General features: G+C 39.4%; 1 protein-coding gene across 11 annotated transcripts in view; it reads left to right on the forward strand.

Moving 5' to 3' along the window:
- Positions 1 to 19,613, forward strand: part of LOC147034931 (DNA (cytosine-5)-methyltransferase 3A-like) — a 516,888-nt gene that overhangs the window by 345,768 nt on the left and 151,507 nt on the right. For 9 of the 11 annotated variants that reach the window (XM_085891359.1, XM_085891342.1, XM_085891335.1 and 6 more), the window contains 2 exons: positions 6,951 to 7,094; positions 14,845 to 14,957. In XM_085891359.1, coding sequence (XP_085747485.1) covers positions 6,951 to 7,094; positions 14,845 to 14,957 — 257 coding nt within the window. The remainder of the gene's footprint in view (positions 1 to 6,950; positions 7,095 to 14,844; positions 14,958 to 19,613) is intronic. The other 2 variants (XM_085891396.1, XM_085891405.1) reach the window with 1 other exon arrangement.

Below are 19,613 nucleotides of genomic sequence, written 5' to 3' on the forward strand. Positions count from 1 at the left end.
ACAAAATATACCATAAACAACACTCAAAACACTCCCAACAACACATGGAAGGAGACGCGCACTGATTGGCCGAGAGGGCTTCAATCTTATTGGCTCATGAGAAAGACATAGCAGTGGTTACGTTTAATTGTTACGTACTTTACAGTACTTGTAAGCCGTTTACTTGAATATTTTTCATTCTGAAACCTCTCCCTGTAGGATAGGGGAAATGTTATTGCTGTTGTATCATTTGTTTTAACAGTGGCGACAAAGCCTCGATGCACACAGTTTGAATTTATCTGTATGCTTCTCTTCATTCTCCACACAAATATGAATTTTTCTCCATGTTCTTCTGGACATCTTCTTCCATGTTGAGGGTTGAAGGTCATAAAGCAGCCCCTTTTCAAATTGAAATTAAGTATTCAAACTAAATTCTAAATGAGTGCATCGATTCTTTGTTGGCACTCTGTGCAATTAGTGCCCCCAATTTATGATGGTCCCACAGAGTTTCTTCGACCCCTAGGAGAACTAAACCACCACATGGAAAAAAAAATTCTTCCTGCACTCCCAATTTCTGAGCTGTATCTTGGAACCGGCTGGGACTTTCAGAATGAAAATTTGCGTCAATAATGGGAATATAAAATATACGAGGTTGACATCATCTTTTGACCTTGACCTAATTTTAAGGCCATGACCTAATTATAGACATCTATATATTTTTCAGCATAACTTGATGACGCTTTTTACTATAGGAACAAAATTATCATGTATATATAGCCTCGATCAAGGTGCATTTATGCTTATTTTAAATTTAAATCATACCCCTCTGGGTGAAAGGTCAACATTTTACATCCCTTGGAGTACTAAACCACCATAAAGGTTTTCCTCCCTTTGTTTCTGCCAATATGAGAACTTTCAGAATGAAATTTTGCATCAACAATGGGTATAAAAAGTATGTGGGGTTGACATTTTATTTGACCTTCACCTAATTTGAAGGTAATGACCCAATTATAAACATTTTAACATTTTTCACCAAAACTTGACTAAAATTTGTCTGATTGGAATGAAATTGCCCTCTATAGATAGCCTAGAGCAAGGTGCATTTATACTTGATTTACATCATACACCTCCAGGTTATAGGTCAAGGTCTTTGACCCCTTGGAGTACGAGACCTCCCTTTAGGTTGTTCTCCCTTTTTTCTGCCAATATCCAAGCTGTATCTCGGATCTTGCTGGGTCTTTTGGAATGAAATGTTGCATCAATAATGGGAATAAAAAGTATGCAGAGTTCATCTTTTTTGACCTTGACTTAATTTTTTGGGTAATGACCTAATTGTAGCCATTTTAACATTTTTCTTCATAACTCGATTAAGGTTTGTCCGATCGGAACTGAATTTTGCTCTCTGTATAGCTTACAATAAGGTGTATAAACCTTAATTTGCATCATACCCTGCCGAGTTAAAGGTCATGGTCAAATGGTGGTCTGAAAAAAATGCATTTTTTCGTCATTGCTCAATATTGCGAAAGCACACTCTCAAAGACCTCTTGGCCTTCCAATATATTCTTGCATCATTATAATTGGCCTGCACTGAAGACGTGCACCTGATATTTGATGAGTGTCCGTGACTTACAGTACTTTTTTCGGATTGTGGCCTCATTAACAAAAAACACCTTTTTGACCCTAACATGAATAATCTTCCTCCGATTTTCATGATGTTGAGTTTCATGTATAGATTGTTGATAGGGGCACATTTTCTTAATTTTTACTTCATCCCTAAATGTTGAAGGTCATGGTCATATGGAAGTCGAAACAAAATATGCCATCATTGGATATTGGGCAAAGGGAAAATTGGGGGCGATCGCCCACATTTCAGGATAAAAAAAGGATAGGCCAGTGGAGGCTTACCCCGAGCAATCACTTTTTGAATTGCAGATGTCTTCTCTTTTTTATTATTATTTTTTTATTTTTCCCATTTTTCTTTCGTTGTATTTTTTAAATGAATATTTTTTTCTTTGAGTGTAATGTGAAAGTGTTCTCAGAGGTAGCACACTATAAGAGGTATGATAGTATGCTGATGCCATCAGATAAATATGACTGCTGAAAAGTTGTACATCTTTAACCCATTATTTTCATGGATTCCTGGTCTTTTACTGAGGTCTGTGATCACTCTTTTCCTCGTCTAAGACTCAGGCTTAAACCTGCACTCGATACCCCCTTCAATACCTGATGAGTGAAATAATTTTATCACTAAAAACAAAAAAAATACTTTTTCCAGGTAATATGTGTGAAAGTACAAACCAGTTATAAAAGTATTCTTCCTTCAACAATATCATCAAACTTTCCATTCAGAAGGTCCAAAAAGATGTGCAAGTGAAGAGATCTGATGCAACTACAACTACTTTGTATTCATTGATGAAACATATTTTAGCATGAAATGAAAAACTTTTGTAATGGTGGATGGATTACCTGGTTCCACAATAGCTGAAATACAGTGGATACCTTTTTTGATGAGAAATATATTAGTGGGGAGGAATTAGGGGTTCCCATGCACCCCCTCTGGGATTTAATGACACTGGGTTTTTAAACTGCCAAGGGTGTCTATTAATAGATTTGACATGTTCCCAAGAAAAAAAAGTGACTCGAAGGGTCCATTCGGCAGCTATCTTGGATTTCGTCACAAACGTCAGCGAAAATTTAAATGTCATAACTTTTTTACCACATGTCCTAGAAACATAAATGAAAGAACTTTTTCAATTAATTGTGGGATTGTAAATCATTTAAGAACATTATTTTAGTGTCTAGATGCCATTTATTAGATCAAAATCGAGAAAAACCTTCAAAATTGGACCATTTTTAAAGTATCGTATTCCATCACATACGTCAAATTGTTGCCACCTATTCGTTTTAAACCATAAAAACTAAAACTTTAGTCATCATCATCATCACTGTCACAATCAAGATAGGTTAACATATCCTCAAAGTCATTCACTCCATTTTCTTCATCCTCCTCTTCTCCTTCATCATCTTCTTCTTCATCACCTAAATGAGTAGGAGTGCTTTCATGCACACGCCGAGGTCGAATGTCGTGATCGTGTACTCTTGACCGACCTGTGCAGTAGCTTCTTGACACATGTGTAGCAGCTGCTTAATGGTGTTGTATTCAGTTATTGGCTCGTTAATGCTAGGATAGTAATCGATGGTGCTTTTCCTGTAGCAGATAGGAACCCACCGAGAGCTGGAACTGTTTGCTTGCCAGAACTGCACACTTTCCGGCATAACAACCACACATGATAGACGTGCAGACCATTTTTCCAGCGCTGTTCATTCTCTGGAGGAGGATCAAATGTGCATTTCTCCATTCTTGGTCCATCTCGTTTGTATATGTGCAGTGGAGGTAGGGATGCCGGCGGATGTAGTTTGACACTACGCTCCTTGGACTTAGGAATGGTTGGGAAGTTCCTGATTTGTTGAGGTTCAATGCCATCTTTTGTCTCCTGTATCATGATTCCGGCTGATGCATTAACACCATTGCTCTTGTGACTACCTGTCAGCCTTTGATTATAATTATCCCACTCCGAATGGAAGAGGCTATTGCGTTCACCCCTCACAATCTGTGGGGTGAGCCGCGTAGATGACTGGTCCAGCGCTTTTGCCAAAGCAGTTTCTAGCTCAATACCGAAATCATAAGTCTCACAGTTACCAAGTCGACTGAGAAGGGTTGTAAGTTGCTTACTTCTGTACATATGTCTGAGTGTCAGACACAGCAAAATGTGTTTCGGGAGTTTCCACTCTGAATTTGTAAGAGCGACACAGGTCTGTCCAATCGATAAAACCAAGCGCTCAGACTTCTCACATTTGGATGGAGGGTTTCCAGATATGACAAGATTGAGAAATTTCTGGAGTTCTTCTGGGAGCATATCTGTATTGACGGTGAGATCAGCTGCAGTCGGAAGCCATGGAACATCCTTGCCCTCCTTGAATGCTCGACGGATGATTCCTCGCAACATTAGTGCAACTTCCTTTATGCTGTCCTTGGTCTTGATGATATACCTTGTAAAGTTGACTAACAGCTTCTCCAACTGTTAGGGAAGAGCTATAAACCAAGTAGAACAAAATGAAACTTTGCTCATCAGATTCAACCTTGTTGATCGAGAGTTTTGTTCCTAGGTGTGTATGCTTTTCCAGCCGTCGCATTAGTTTCTCCGAACGATAATTAGGATTAGCAAAAGCAGTTTCATCGAGTTTGGCAACATAGATTAAGCGAAGCGAAGAAAGTTGAATTGCTTGTTTCTGGATAATTACGTGCTGCTCTATGAAATCAACCACTGCATTGAAGGCTGCATTGTGAGCGGCAGTCAGATTAGCTTGTTCTGCAATTGTTTGAGGGTTCTTGCTGTTAACCTCGTGTTGACGCCCGCTCAAACTCTTTTCGGAAATAGGAATGGAACCGAGCTTCAGCTGCGAAGAGATGAACACCTTTGATCCTCCGAAGAAGTGATTGATTGCCCTTTTTCCTCAGCAAGAGCTTCAATCTTCTGCCATGCTTCAGTCATTGTAAATTTAGTTGGACGTTGTGTGGTACGAGTGTTTTTAATGGTCACATGAATGGGTCCCTCTTTTTCACAGAAGATACACTCCAGGCCAAACACAGTTGCCGTATTTCCTGGTTTCCGGGGAGAGTGGCAATGAGAGAAGGCGGGTTCAGAACGATTTCGGCTTTTTAGACGATCTAGATTCTTTGAGAAATACTGATAGCAGCCCCTATGGTAGCCTGTAATGGTCAAATCATAACCATATAATGAGTCTGGTATCTGTCGGCATACCTCTTCCATGCGGAGTGCAGATGAGGGTGATTCTGCCAATCTCAGATTACGAATCTCGTGGAACAATGCCAGTCTCTCTGTCGGGTCTGCAACAGTTTGCAATGCCGTAAATTTGTCATGTTTAACACTCCTCACCACATGTATTAAGCATTTTTCAGTTTTGGTTGTACATGAGAGTTCACCAGATGCTTTGGTCATTTTTTGCTTTTGGCCACGATCCATGGTGAAATGAAGCTTCGTAAGGGCATAGATTCACTTCTACCATTCACCTGTAAAACACAGAGACACAATGTTACTCCAATGACATCATGTAGTAGAGGAAAAATGTTGGCCAGCTTCTAAAGCGAATCAACTTCGCAAACAAACTTGACATATTCAGACGATACTTGAAAAATGATCACATTTTGTCCAATTTTGAAGGTTTTTCTCGATTTTGATCTAATAAATGGCATCTAAACGCTAAAATAATGTTCTTAAATGATTTACAATCCCACAATTAGTTGAAAAAGTTCGTTCATTTGTTTCTAGGACATGTGGTAAAAAAGTTATGACATTAAAATTTTCGCTGACGTTCGTGACGAAATCCAAGATGGCCGCCGAATGGACCCTTCGAGCCACCTTTTTTCTTGGGAACATGTCAAATCTATTAATAGACACCCTTGGCAGTTTAAAAAACCCGGTGTCATTAAATCCCAGAGGGGGTGCATGGGAACCCCTAATTCCTCCCCAACTGTATTGTTTGATACAAATGATGCAGGATATAATCTTGGGGGACTGTGTTTTATGCAATGCTGCACTACCACCACCACCACCACCACTGTGCATGCCCTCATCATAACTGATCACATTGCCACCCCCATTGCCCATGTGTTTCACTGCATCTCTTCCGCTCATTCCACTACTCATTACCCCAACACTCCTATTCACGATGCATCACACAACAAGCTGTGCATCACCCAACTTTTTCCATATTGTTAATCAACATCAGAAGCCTATTCTCCAACCTCATCGATTTCTCCCAACAGGATTCTGCCTCATCCCTAAATATTATATTATCTATGTAACAGAAAATTACATTATAAGATATGCTGGAATCACTTATTTCCTTCCCTGTTTTGACATTGGTTTGGTCCTTGTATTACTTTGACAGACTCAATGTGCATGCTAATAGTATCTTGTGGTAACTTTCAAGAGCTCGCTTTCCCATTGCACCTGTTCCCCTCAATCCAAATGGAATATCTCTGGATGCATGTTCCTCTCCATAGCACAATGTAGTTTGTGCATAGTCTGCAGCCTTCCCGGTTGTAATGACTGAAAGTTATATAAAGCTCCTTTAGTTAACATATACTTCCTCTTCTGCTCACACCCCAACTCTCTTCTTCATCTGTGGTCACTTCATCTTACACAATTACAGCTGATTGGATTATCAATCTGTTGGATTATCAAACTATATGTCAAACTTCCCACCCATACTTTCTCTAAGCTTCCATTTGTTCATTAGGTAATGTACTCTTCAAAGTGTCTGCTCTCTGGTAGTCTTCAGGGAACGACCAAGATGCTTTGTTTAATTGGGAAGATTACACTTACCTGCAGTGTGTCATCTCTCCAAACGTGTCCTATCTCTGGAGATGGACAGTGTGGGGACTGATTTCTCCACATTCTACCATCTCTCTCTCTCTCTCTGATCATAAGTTCATACCTCCATGCCTCAAGTTATCCTGCCAAACATTTCATTCGTACAATGATTCATGTGGTGAGGCAGGCAATTTCCAGCAAACATCTTGCCTCTTCTTCACAGAAAGCAACATGCCTCTTCCTCATAGAAAAGCAATCCAACTGATGAGTACTTGTTGTTTCTCTGGAAAGCTTGCAAACACTGTGTTTCTGTCCTCACATGAGTCACAGCTCAGTGTCAAACCCACTTGCAGTCTGAACTCACAGGTCTCTCACCATTTGCAAAAAAAAATGGTGGCAATTGGTCAAGTCTGTCTTTGGAACATGCTTTTCATTTATTCCTTCACTCTTGAATGTTGGTGTGACAATGGCCACTGCTCATGCTAGGGATGATTGCCTTAACTCTGTCTTTGCAGAAAAGGTCAAGTTCCCTGATCCAACCCCCTCTTTCTTCCCTTCCCCCTGCCTTTGTAGCATGTGAACTTCCCTCCTGCCAAGGAAGTGAGATTCCCAGCAACTCCTGACTCTGCTGCCACTGATCCTGACAGCATCAGTTGCTTCTACACTCAAAAAGTGTTCATCTGCTCTATCTACTCCTCTTTCTCTGCTCTTTGCTCGGTACTTATCTGAGGGCTGCCTGATTGCATCATGGAAAATCACCAATATTACCACAGTTCATAAGAAAGGTATAAAAGTTACCATCTCAACTCAAGAGCAGTGAGCCTTATCCCCACCATAAGCAATGTAATTGAATTGATAATTATAGTAAACCTCAGGATTCACCTCTTTGTTAGCATGATAGCCTCTGACCATCAGTTTCTCTTCCACCTTGGTATTTTTGCCCTCAATCTCAACCAAGAGATAAAAGCTATCTCATTGGACATATTCCATGGATTTAATTATGTCTGACACTGCCTTGATTTCTGTCAGCACGATAATATCCAGGGCTCCCTGCTATATTGTTTGTAAGATTTCCTTTCTATTCCCAAGCAGAAGGTTGATGTGGCTGTAGTTCTTTCTCATGCTGTACGTCCAGAGGCTGGTGTTCCTCAGAGGCATTCTGAAACCAATCCTGTTCTTGATACAGTGGCCTGCAAACCAAACGGAAGACCAAATATCGCATTGGAATCATCAGAAAGAACCCCAATAAGTAAAGAGCAAAAATGGAGTCATGAGTATGTACGGGGTGAAAGGTATTCACCTCCTACCAATAAAGCCACATTTAGATGAATTATGAATTATGTAGGAACAATTTTTTTTAATTGAACTTTTTTCATCATAACTGAAGGGATCAAATTAAACACTTATAGCTGAAGGAGGTTACATGTCAGGAATACCTGCAAAAAAAACATGCACTAATTAAAATTCACTGGTTGCAAAAATATTCAGTCCCTGGGGTCAGTACTTGGTGGAAACAACGTTTGCAGCAATGACTGCTATGAGTTTCTGGATAGGTCTCTACTAGTTTAGCACAGTGAGATGGTGAAATATTTACCCATTCCTCATGTGGAAATTACTCTTGTTCTGCCAAGTTTGATGGGGATCATAGATGGACTGCAATCTTCAAGTCTCCCCATTAATGTTCAATTGGATTCAAATCAGGACTTTGACTGAGCCACTCAAGAACATGTATTTTCTTCTTATTCAGCCACTCCAGTGTGACTTTAGCTTTGTGCTTCGGATCATTGTCCTGCTGAAATGCGAATCTCCTACCCAGTTTCACATTCATGGCTGACTCAAGCAGGTTTTCGTCAAGGTTTCTCCTGTACTTTGCACCGTCCATTGTCTCTTTTATCCTGACAAGCTTGCCAATCCCTGCTGATGAAAAGCAGCCCCATAACATGATGCTGCCACCACCATGTTTGACAGTTGGGATGGTGTTGAGTGGGTGATGTGCAGTGTTAGGCTTGTACCAGATGTAACACTTTGAATTGAGACCAAAAAGGTAAATTTTTGTCTCGTCTGACTACAAAACTTCTCTCCACATGCCTGCAGTGTCATTAAGATACATTCACACAAACTACATACGAGCTTTTAGATGCATCTTTTCAGTAATGGCATCTTTCTTTCTCCCTGTCCAAAGAGGCCAGCTTTGTGATGGGAATGGGATGTTGTTGATTGGTGAACACTGACCCCCATCTCAGACACAGAGCCTTGCAGATCTTTCAAAGTCATTCTTGGATGTACAGTGACATCCCAAACCAGCTTCCTGTTTGTCTGGTTGCTGAGTTTGGATGGGCGACCTGTTCAGGGTAGAGTCTGGGTGGTATGATACATCTTCCACTTCTTAATAATGGATTTCACTCGACTCAAAGGGATAATGAGTGACTTTGAAATCTTCTAATCACCCTCTCCTTTATGGTGCTTCTCCACCACTTCATGTCTGTCTTCTTTGAAAAGTTCCTTGGTCTTCATGTTTCCCTTGTTGGTTGTCCAAGTGAGTTGCATCATAAAACTGCATCGATAAATACGGGAGCTTTTTTTTTAAACCTTAAACCACTGATTACATGCAGGTGAAACCTATTACACTTATTTTGTAACCTTTCAAACAAATAATTTTATCCTCAAGTGATTTTGGGTTTGTTTGTCGGCAAAGGGTTTGAATACTTGTGCAACTGCGAATCATGTGATTTTCTCTGTTAATCCAACTTGTTCACATCTTATCTGCATTTTTTTTAATAGCTTTATCATGATGTCATAGTTTATGATGTAGTACTCTAATATATTAAGTTTGATTTGAAAGCATCATGAAATAAGCTCAGGTGACATCAAAATGGGGAAATTTTGGAGTGAAGTGAATACTTTTGCAGGCCACTATATTGTTTCAAATTTCGCCCGCCCGACATGCGATCGGCCACGTAACTCGAATCGCGACGCATCGCCCACCGGAACGGACAATTCAGTCATGACCCTCCTGGAACTACCGCCAGGAGCCAGTCACGGGTGGGGGTTTAACCTCACCACAACCCAGTCCACATTCTACCCGCGCGAAATAGGGTGAATCTCCGAATGTCGATATACCTAAGTACCCGCACGGGTAGCGTACCGAGGAGTTGTACCATGCCGCAGGTCGACTTCGGACACGAACCGCTTAAGCTGCTCGTTCCGTGCTGCAGGGATAATCGACCGGAGTTATCGTCGACCTCGACGGTTCAGATTATTTATTGGGTGTCCACACCCACTACCAATTCCTTACGTGATGCAAGATAGAAATGTCAACCAGAGGAAAGGACGCAACGAAACGAGAAACAGTTTGACAAGCACTTTTAATTCACACTCAGACAAGCACGTATTTACAGTTATAGCAAGAACACAACGCAGAGTTAAAACGGAATACAGCAATGTACAAGCACTTATACGGGTTTACCTAATAGACTGGCGCCACACACACACATTTACACCAAAAGCAAAGAAAATACAAGCCACCCTCACAGACAAGGAGGCAGACAGGTCCGTGGACCAAATGAACGTGGGACCTGGGTGATCGGCCAGGTCCACGAGACTGAAGGGGTTTTACCCACACCCTCGTGGCGCGATGGCGGGCTAGCCGCAATGTCCGCGTAACGCGCCTGACTCAGTGCCCCTGGTATGGTCGGTGAGCTCCTTCGGCATGCGTTGCGCAGGCGCGTGTTGGTCAGCACCACAGTTGGGTTGGGGAACAGACGGGGTTACCGGCGCTATTTCAGCGTGGATGGGGGGGAGGGGGGAATTGTTGATGCTCGGGGTCAGGAGAGGGGAATGGCGGACGCTCTGTCTCGCTAGCGGGGTCTCGGGACCGCACCGACTCCGGCGAACTCTCGCCCCTGAGTCCTCTTCAGCGTCCCTGCTCCACTCCGTGACTCGTCCCTCGACCTCCACTCCGAGCTCCGTCCCCTTCGCCGTCCGATCCCCGCAAACACACGACTCAGACTCCACGACTTCCGACTAGCGCCACTTTCTGCACCCCTTTCTGCACCACCGAGCTGCGTTGTGCTCGCGTCTTTATAGATCGGGGAGAAGCTTGTATGCAGATTCGCGGATAAAAACACGCTTGGAGGCGGGGCCACGCCACCCGGCGTTCAGCCATTGGTCGGGCAAAAAGGAGCATGAGCCTCTCCTGATCCGAATTACCTCTCCTAAAAGGAACACATTCACAGCGGGTTCGGAGGCGGGGCCATACCACCCGATGCTCAGTCATTGGATTGAAGAAAAGGGGCGTGAAGCCTTCCTGATCCGCTTCTCCTCTCCTGAAAGGATCCATGTGCACCCGTGGCTTGACGCGCTCGGCAAGAATCACCGAACGGGCCCTGGACAGCACGACGTTCGGTATTGACAGGTGGTGTGGTTGTTGGGGGAATATTGGTCCAAAATAACGATAGAGAAAGAAAAATGGCAAACTCAAAGCGTCGCAGCCCGGATGAATCACACATACTCCCTCTAAACAACGGGTGTGGACTAACACATGAACTTATCGATATATCTAACCTGAGGACCTTTCTGGTGTATTGCAAATTTCCACAGCCGTAACAATATGTACCATAAACATGTCCATGACACTGAAAATATTGAGACGGACATCATCTCCGGATCACTCCAAAGAGGACGGCACATTTTCAAAAGCTACAAACGCCCTCATGCCGCTCATCTCTGACCAGCTCCCAATGCCCACCGTCACGTTACCATTACTGGTGATGTGATCATCACAGATGGAGTATCATGCCAGCATCTGTGTCACGGATGTTAATTACCAAAGCAAACTAACATTATGCACTGCTTGCTGCAATCTATAAGCCAATCTAAACCTGAGAAATCAACCCCTCGGTTGATTTATGCCACCATCAAAACAGAAAGGAGAAGTCCAGACACAAATTCTTGCAAAACAGGGTTTTACTAAACCAATGCATGTGTTTCAGAGGAGAAAATCCACAAACATGTATCCACAGAGAACAAATACTGTACATTCCCCTTATCCCCAAAACGAACATTGATGCCATCGGATGCAGTACACTGTCACTTATTACTCCAACTTCAACATTGGCACCAGCATGCATCTGATATTGAAGGGAGAGATGGGCAAGGGGGTAAGATGGAGATAAGGAGATAAAGAAAGAAGAAGATGGGGAAGATGGCGATACAAAATAATTAGGTTTACACAATGAGAATATCTCTCTTTACCCCATAGAAGCCAGAGCCACAATAATATGTTGTATGACTTTGCAGATAACTTCACTCTGCTCAGAATAGTTATTCACCCCTCCACCAGGTGGACCTGGAAAAAATTCCACAGTGAGTCCTTTGTGACTGGATGAATCGTTATCTATATCAAAGGGTTTTGGGGTATATTGGAAGGTTTAAGTAAAAGATTGACTACGTACCAGGTGATGCTGGAATTGAACAATCTCCTGAGTAAAATTTAGAAAGAGATAACTTAAATTTGAAGATGTTTTCCCACTCTCACTCTGACCCAAGCTTTGCAAGGGATGATTGCAGGTGGGAGAGGGAATTCTGCTGGGAGGAGGGTCAGGTTCGGTCAGTCAGGAGGAAGGAAGGTCCCAAGAAACCATGGTAAGCCACAGGAGGCTATTTCATTAACCCCTTCCAGCAAGGACAGAGCAAGGGATGCTGTGTTGGTGATTGGAGGTGGGATGACTGTGGGACTAAGGATTTCACTTGGTTGTGGAAGAAAGTTGGGACTTTGTTGTTGCTCTGCAGGCAGCACACACTTTCTCACCCCTACCACGTTATTTTTGGATCTCTCAGCTGCCTATTTAGTGTCTACCACAATTGATAAATGAATGCCATGGCCTTGCAGATAAATAGTTTTAAAAGTATGAAATGCATTTGATATTTGTTGTATGAGAAAGTTTCCGCATTGGCGCATACACCTCTATTGATGCTTTGAAAGGCATGGAGCCCATGCAATTCGTTAGGTGAGTCTTAAAATGCATTTGCGCTCCTCTGACCTGAGTCGGAGCAGTTGGTGTCCACTGGAGGATGTAGTCAAGGTTAGAAATTGCAAAGGTGTTGTTAAGATAGACCTGTGTGTTTTGTGCCACTCTTCTTGCCCCACAATATGATCATTGCCCTCCTACAAAGACATTCAAGGGTCATTATTTTTTTGAGCTGATTGTGTTTTGATTTTTTATTATTATTATTGTTTAATGAAGGTGAGGAAGGGCCTTGCCTTCCTCAGCCCCCTCTCATTTTTTGGGTAACATATTTAGATAATGAATGGTGAAGTGTTAAGGCCTGCTTTGGTTGACCTCAGTGGGAACTGAATATATCCATGAGAGGAGGTCATGTTAAGTTTGTGAGGTCGGCAGTCGATTGTGTAAGGAAGGCTTTAACTGCTGTATGTGTTTGGGTAAATTGTTGGGACTTCTTGTGCATGTATAAGTGCTTGTGCTTAGGTAAATTTGTTTGGGTAATGCTACGAGGGGACAGTGTTATTTAATGTACATGGTAGATAAGGTAAGACATCTCATCCCTCTGTTCCCCTTCTCTAAACTGGGCAATGCTGGGCAGCTGCAGAGGATAATACACGTTTTCCCTCCAAGGAACTAAGGGAGAATGCCCTTTTTCCCATATTTCTGTCAGCATGTGGGAGGCGTTCCCATCCTGTGGACCCGCTGTCAGGGTGATGAGACACTTCTGCACTGGTGATTCATTAGCTTTGACTGGGCTGGAGGTGGAAGGGGTGATAGACTCCAGTTCCTGGGGCACACAGTGATTGGCCAAGAGTGATTAGTCAGGGGGAAGGGAGAGCTTGAAATAAACGTGCTTGTTTGCCCCTCTCTCACTTTCTTGCTGATCTTGCATTGCTACTGCCTACTTGATCTCTCTCTCTATCTCTATCTCTATCTCTATCTCTATCTCTATCTCTATCTCTATCTCTATCTCTATCTCTATCTCTATCTCTATCTCTATCTCTATCTCTATCTCTATCTCTATCTCTCCCTCTCTCTCTCCCCCTCTCTCTCCCTTTTTCCCTCTCTCCCTCTCTCCCTCTCTTCACCCCTCCTACCTGCTCTCTCTTGCATAGGGACATGGTGCTCATGGGCTCTCTTGGAAGCTCTCTTGCCAGTTGGATAAAATGGAAACTTCTGCTCTTCATGTTATGGCACTGATTATTTGGTCTGCTGAGTGGCCCTGCTCATTGTGCCAGCATATCTGACTTGTACAACAGCCTGGGGTTAAACATCCAATGCTTTCTCCTCTTGTTGCCTGAGTCAACGTGTGTATGTGTGTGTGTGTGTGTGTGTGTGTGTGTGTGTGTGTGTGTGTGTGTGTGTGTGTGTGTGTGTGTGTGTGCGCGTGTGTGTGTAGCTGCTTGTGTGTTGTGCCATAGGAGTTTAGTATTTGCCCTAAAGATTATTTTCCTGCTTAATAATTGTGTTATTTTTGTCCTTTGGTGTCCCGTTCTGTATCTTGTGTATTAAAAAAATTATTTATTTATTTGTAAGGAGATGTGATGTCCCTCATGATCCTGCCTTTTTGCTGCGCCAATGACTTGGGTGAATTGATTACACTCCGAGGAGTAAATTTGTAATTGTTCTCAGTTTGGTAACTGATGTGTTTGAACACTCATGGAATACGAACGACATTCAACTGCTTGGGCATTGATTCATGGAAATTGTAGACCGCTCAGTAATTACTGGAGCGATCCTCCAGCATGGTCAGAACCTGTTTCGATAGTAAATACATAGCTTGGGGTGTGTGTTGTACATGTGACAATATACTTCATACACAAGAAAGAGAAAGCAAAGACCTTGAATTAGAAGCATGTGAAATCATTTTCTGCCAATAGTAGTTGTGAGACAAACAATCTGTATATTTTTTCATCTTTTTTTTGAATTAGATGAATTGTAAAACAAATTAAAAACAACCACAAAATATGTAGATGACAGGACATTCACAAAGAGATAATGAAAATAATTCTGCTTGCACACTCCATTATTTTATTTATATTATTTCTCATTCTAATTAATTGCACTCTTCTCATGTTTTCACTTTTCCTTATCTTTCTATCAGTAGCAATTTTGTGAAATACCTTCATCCAGTTTCTTCATCCATAGTATATCAAAAGTATTGGTCTCCCAAGGTATCCCCAATAGCCCCATAAATTATCTCCCCCCCCCCAGATTTTGACTTTTTCTCCCCCTTTATCTTCTTGTCCCCTTCTTCTTCCTATTTAGGTTGTGTTCCTCATTACTAAAATAACCTATTATTAACTGTGCAACAGTTTTTCTTTCCTAATCACAATATATCATTTTTATGGAAACTCACTAAATATGGGTGAATCAATATTGATGGATCAAAAATACTACACTTTATTTAGCTCTCAGTTTTCTTTAAAGGCTAAAAAAAAATTGCATGGATTGCTTTGCAGAACACCTTCATGGAATGTGCCTACCAGTATGACGATGATGGATACCAGGCATACTGCTCGGTATGCTACGGTGGAGGAGAGGTCCTTATGTGTGGCAACAATAACTGCTGCAGGTATGTGGCATGTATATCTTTATGTTGGCAAGTGATATTACATTGTAATTATAACGAAATTGGAAGTACTCATTTTTGTGTTCTTGGAAACAAAGCGATCATTTGTAGTCCTGAGTTTGAATATCCATGGCGTCTGAGTTATGAAACACACTTTCCTTCCAATTGGTTTTAAGGCTGAAGTCTTTTCTGATGCTTCTCTTGCCATTCTTAAACATCCGATAATTTATCTTTTGAATGAGTGTCCTCTTTTTGCTCTGAAATGCAGTCAAAAGTAAAACACCACTCGGCTGTTTCTCATACCTCCGCTAGGCTGAATAGTTTACACTTTGTATCCCACGGCTAGGTCGGATCTGCATCAGGACCTTAATAAAAATCTATTCAGCTTGTTCATGACACCTATCCAACTCATCCGTCAAGTTTTGTAATAACCCATCCACAATTTTTTGAAATAACATGGTACATATTGTTTTTGCCCCCATCTCTCAATGGTGAAGAATTGCTTGTAAATTATTTTTTTTAATTCTCGTTTCTGGATCCGGATCCAGATCTTCATCAAAATCGAATAAATTCATCATTGTCACTTGCCCAACCTTTTCTACCAAGTTTCATCAGAATATGTCCATAACATTTTGAGATATCATGCTTCCAGTATATAGTTTTGGCCCAATCACTCAATGGTGAAGAATCACTTGAAAATTCTCGAATACAGATCCGGATCTTCAACAAAATGAAATCAGTTTGTCCTTGTCACTCACCTAACCTGTCCACCAAGTTTTGTCCGAATCCATCCGTAATGTTTTGAGACATCGTGCTATATGTAGATTTTGGCCCGATCACTCAATGCTGAAGAATTACCGAAAAAATTATTACATCCGGATCATTCCGTCCTCGTCAAACACCCAACATATTCACCAAATTTTGTCTGAATCCATCCATAACTTTTGAGATATCCTGCTCACAGACAGACAGACATACAAACAAACAAGAAAGATACCATGCATAGCATGATGCTGACAAAATCCAAACAAACAATAGTTGCCATTTTTCGAAAATTTGACCTATCAAGTGTTTTACATAATTTAATTTTAATGCAGAACAAATTGTGTTGATACATTTTCTAATTTCGGCCTCATAGGTGTTTTTACATGTTACGGATGGCCTTGATCTTGACTTTTGACTAAGTTGGACCAAATTTTCCTCACATACACTGCAAATACTGTACGTACAAAAAGCTGTGTAAGTTTCAGTTTGATATCTTGGAAGAATTACTGAGGTACTGAAATAATAATTTCACAAAAGCCCATTTGATTATAAAGGAGTCAAATTGTTGTCATGGAAACCATTAACATGTCAAAAAGATAAAATTGATCATTCTGATTTTTTGATGAACCAGGTCTGTGACCCAATATGCAAATCCTGTTCAAATTTCAAGTTGATAGGATGAAGATTTTTGATTTTATGTGACCTTGAGCCTGGACCTTTTGACCAAGATTAGGCTTCAGTGACCCAATGTACAAAGCCTGTTCAAATTTTAAGTCAACTGTCTGAAAACTGATGACATTATGTGACCTCGACCTTTGACCCTTTGAGCTTTTGACCTCAAAAAACAATATGATTCTTAGTTGTGATTGGTGATCCAATTCTGTGACCCAATATGCAATTTCTGTTCAACCTATCAGAGTACCCACCCTCTGGGTGGCTGAAGATTGTACATTACTTGCTCAAAAAAGTGTAGTCTATATATTGCAAGAAGACTCTAGATGTTTCTGTGGTGTGCGACTACAGGGTGTCTGCTCCTCTTCCATTCCTTCCCTCGTTCTCTGGTGTATACTCCTCTTCCATTCCTTTCCTCTCTTAAAATTCCACCACAGCAGACTCCACTTATGAGAAGGATGAATGCCTCAATTCTGTAGTTGAGAATGATAAATGCCATCATGTCTCGTCGATTGGGTCAACAGACCAAAGTGGTTCAAAGGGTCTATCGGGATCTACAATGGTATATAAGGGTCTTAAGAGGTAAAGGGTATTTTCCAATAGCCATTCCGGTCTAAAGGGTTCTAATGGATTTAAAGGTGTAAGGGTCAATGAGTCAGATGGGTATAAACATCTCGAGGAGTTGAGGGGTCTCGAGGGTCTTAAAAGGGTCTCAAGGGGTCTAAAAGGAATAAGGGGTCTCAAAGGTGTTGGGGCCCAAAAGGGTGACATGTCTCAAAGGTATGTTACAATAGTCTGTCATTCAGAGACATAATTAATACACGTAGTGGTCCATGAACAAGTAATTTATAGACATACTCACATGGGTCGTCCAATATTTCACCTTGATGAGGATTCACCGTCCACCCATGTTTTTCCTTTTTATATACAGTGTATGTATGTGTATATATATATATATATATATATATATATATATATATATATATATATATATATATATATATATATGTATATATATATATGTATATATATTCAATAGATATATGTATATATATATATATATATATATATATATATATATATATATATATATATATATATATATATATATATATATATATATATCTATTGAATATATATATATATATATATATATATATATATATATATATATATATATATATATATATATATATATATTAATATATATGTCTATATATATATATATATATTAATATATATGTCTATATATATATATATATATATATATATATATATATATATATATATTAATATATATGTCTATATATATATATATATATATATTAATATATATGTCTATATATATATATATATATATATATATATATATATATATATATATATATATATATATATATATATATATATATATATATGTGTATATATATATATATATATATATATATATATATATGTATATATATATATATATATGTATATATATATATATATATATATATATATATATATATATATATATATATATATATATATATATATATATATATATATACACACATACATACTAGCAGGGATACCCGTGCTCCGCACAGGAATCCCGTGGATGACGGCGGGTCTGAAGGAGTATATGTCACAGTTGATTGTAAAATTGTAGAGGCTGCCACCATTATTATTTTTTTTTCATCATCACTATAATATATTTTCCCCGCCATGTTTTATATGCAGAAGACTCGAGTTCAAAAATGTTAAGATTTATTGCTGCATCAGATTAAAAAAACCATAATGCCTCAACAATGTGAGGCTGGTTTCATGTCAGTAGGTTGAATATACTGATTCTGGCTCACTTTTCCCCATGTAAATGAATAGGGGATTTTCAGCGATTCATTTTTTTTTCCCCGAAAAAGTAAACCCCCTTTTTATCCCAAGGTATATTTATTTGTCTCCCCTTTTAACCTTGGGACACTTTTTTTCAAATAACCAATGCAATAACATAAAGATTTTTTCAAGTAGTAAAGTAGTAATGTGACTTGTAAAAGGTGATTCTAAAGAAATATCTGAAACATGTAAGCCTCGGGACATTCTTTTTCAAATAACCAATGCATATTATTTTGCTCACTCATTGAACCTTGAAAGATTTGTTCATTCTCAAATTCCTTCAATAGTTTAATTTTCTTTGCACAATAATCCCCCTCTAAAATATTTAAAAACAAAACATTTGAATCTTTATATTTTTTAAGATACCCCTTTTGTGCCATTACAAAATGATAAACTTCTCTTAATGCTCTTGTTTGACCACCTCCTGAGCCACATATCATTTTGAGATTATAGTAAATTGTTTTTTCATTGTTCAATTGATAACCATCAAAGTTTTCAGTCCATTCAAGTATATTTATTTTTTTCTTTACATCCTCTTACTTACTAGTTTTTAAATTGATTCGCTTATTTGTTTTATTTACCTTTATTTTAGTTATTTTTTCAATAAGCCTTATTTGATATTTTTCACATTCATTATGTTTTCCATTTTTACACCAAGACCGAGATTTTCTCCACTCCTTAGTTTGATTAATTCTTGTTTTGACCATTTATATATTGTGAAAAAATGCAGCGGTAGCCCTAAAAAAACCCTAACCCATCTTCCTATCGTTAAAACACAATCTATTTTGTACACGCTATCATACAATATCCATATGGAACACAATCTATTCCATTATCTAAAATAAATCTCTTATCATCAAAGGCTCCTAATGCCTTTTTATTTACTTCTTCACTAGATATGTTATGTTTATAACTTCTTATTGCATTCATTTTTCTCCATTCTTCTTTCTTATTCATCAAGCAATTGTAATAATTTCTAAAAGTTATTAATTTCTTTATTACATATTTCTTTATTCCCTTTAACCTCTTATCAATCTGATCACCATACCTATAAGCATATGCCTTTGCTCTCAATCCAATAAACTCACTCATTACTTTTCCACCCAACTCATCCTTAAACTTACCAATAACCTTTTCATTCTTTTTCTAAAATAACTCTCTTCTTCCTAAAATTACTTGCATCATATACTCCAATATTTTTCTTCATATCTTTATAAACATCATCAGTTTTTATATGTAGGATAAAACTATCCGTGTCCATATACAACAATGAAACATTTTCACCATACTCTTTCATAAGCCATTATACAAATAATCATACATCAATATCTTTGATAAATCAGG

This window comes from Eptatretus burgeri, chromosome 1, assembly GCF_056783735.1.
Source record: "Eptatretus burgeri isolate ZD-2024b chromosome 1, Ebu_testis_v1, whole genome shotgun sequence".
NCBI classification, from domain to species: Eukaryota; Metazoa; Chordata; class Myxini; order Myxiniformes; family Myxinidae; genus Eptatretus; species Eptatretus burgeri.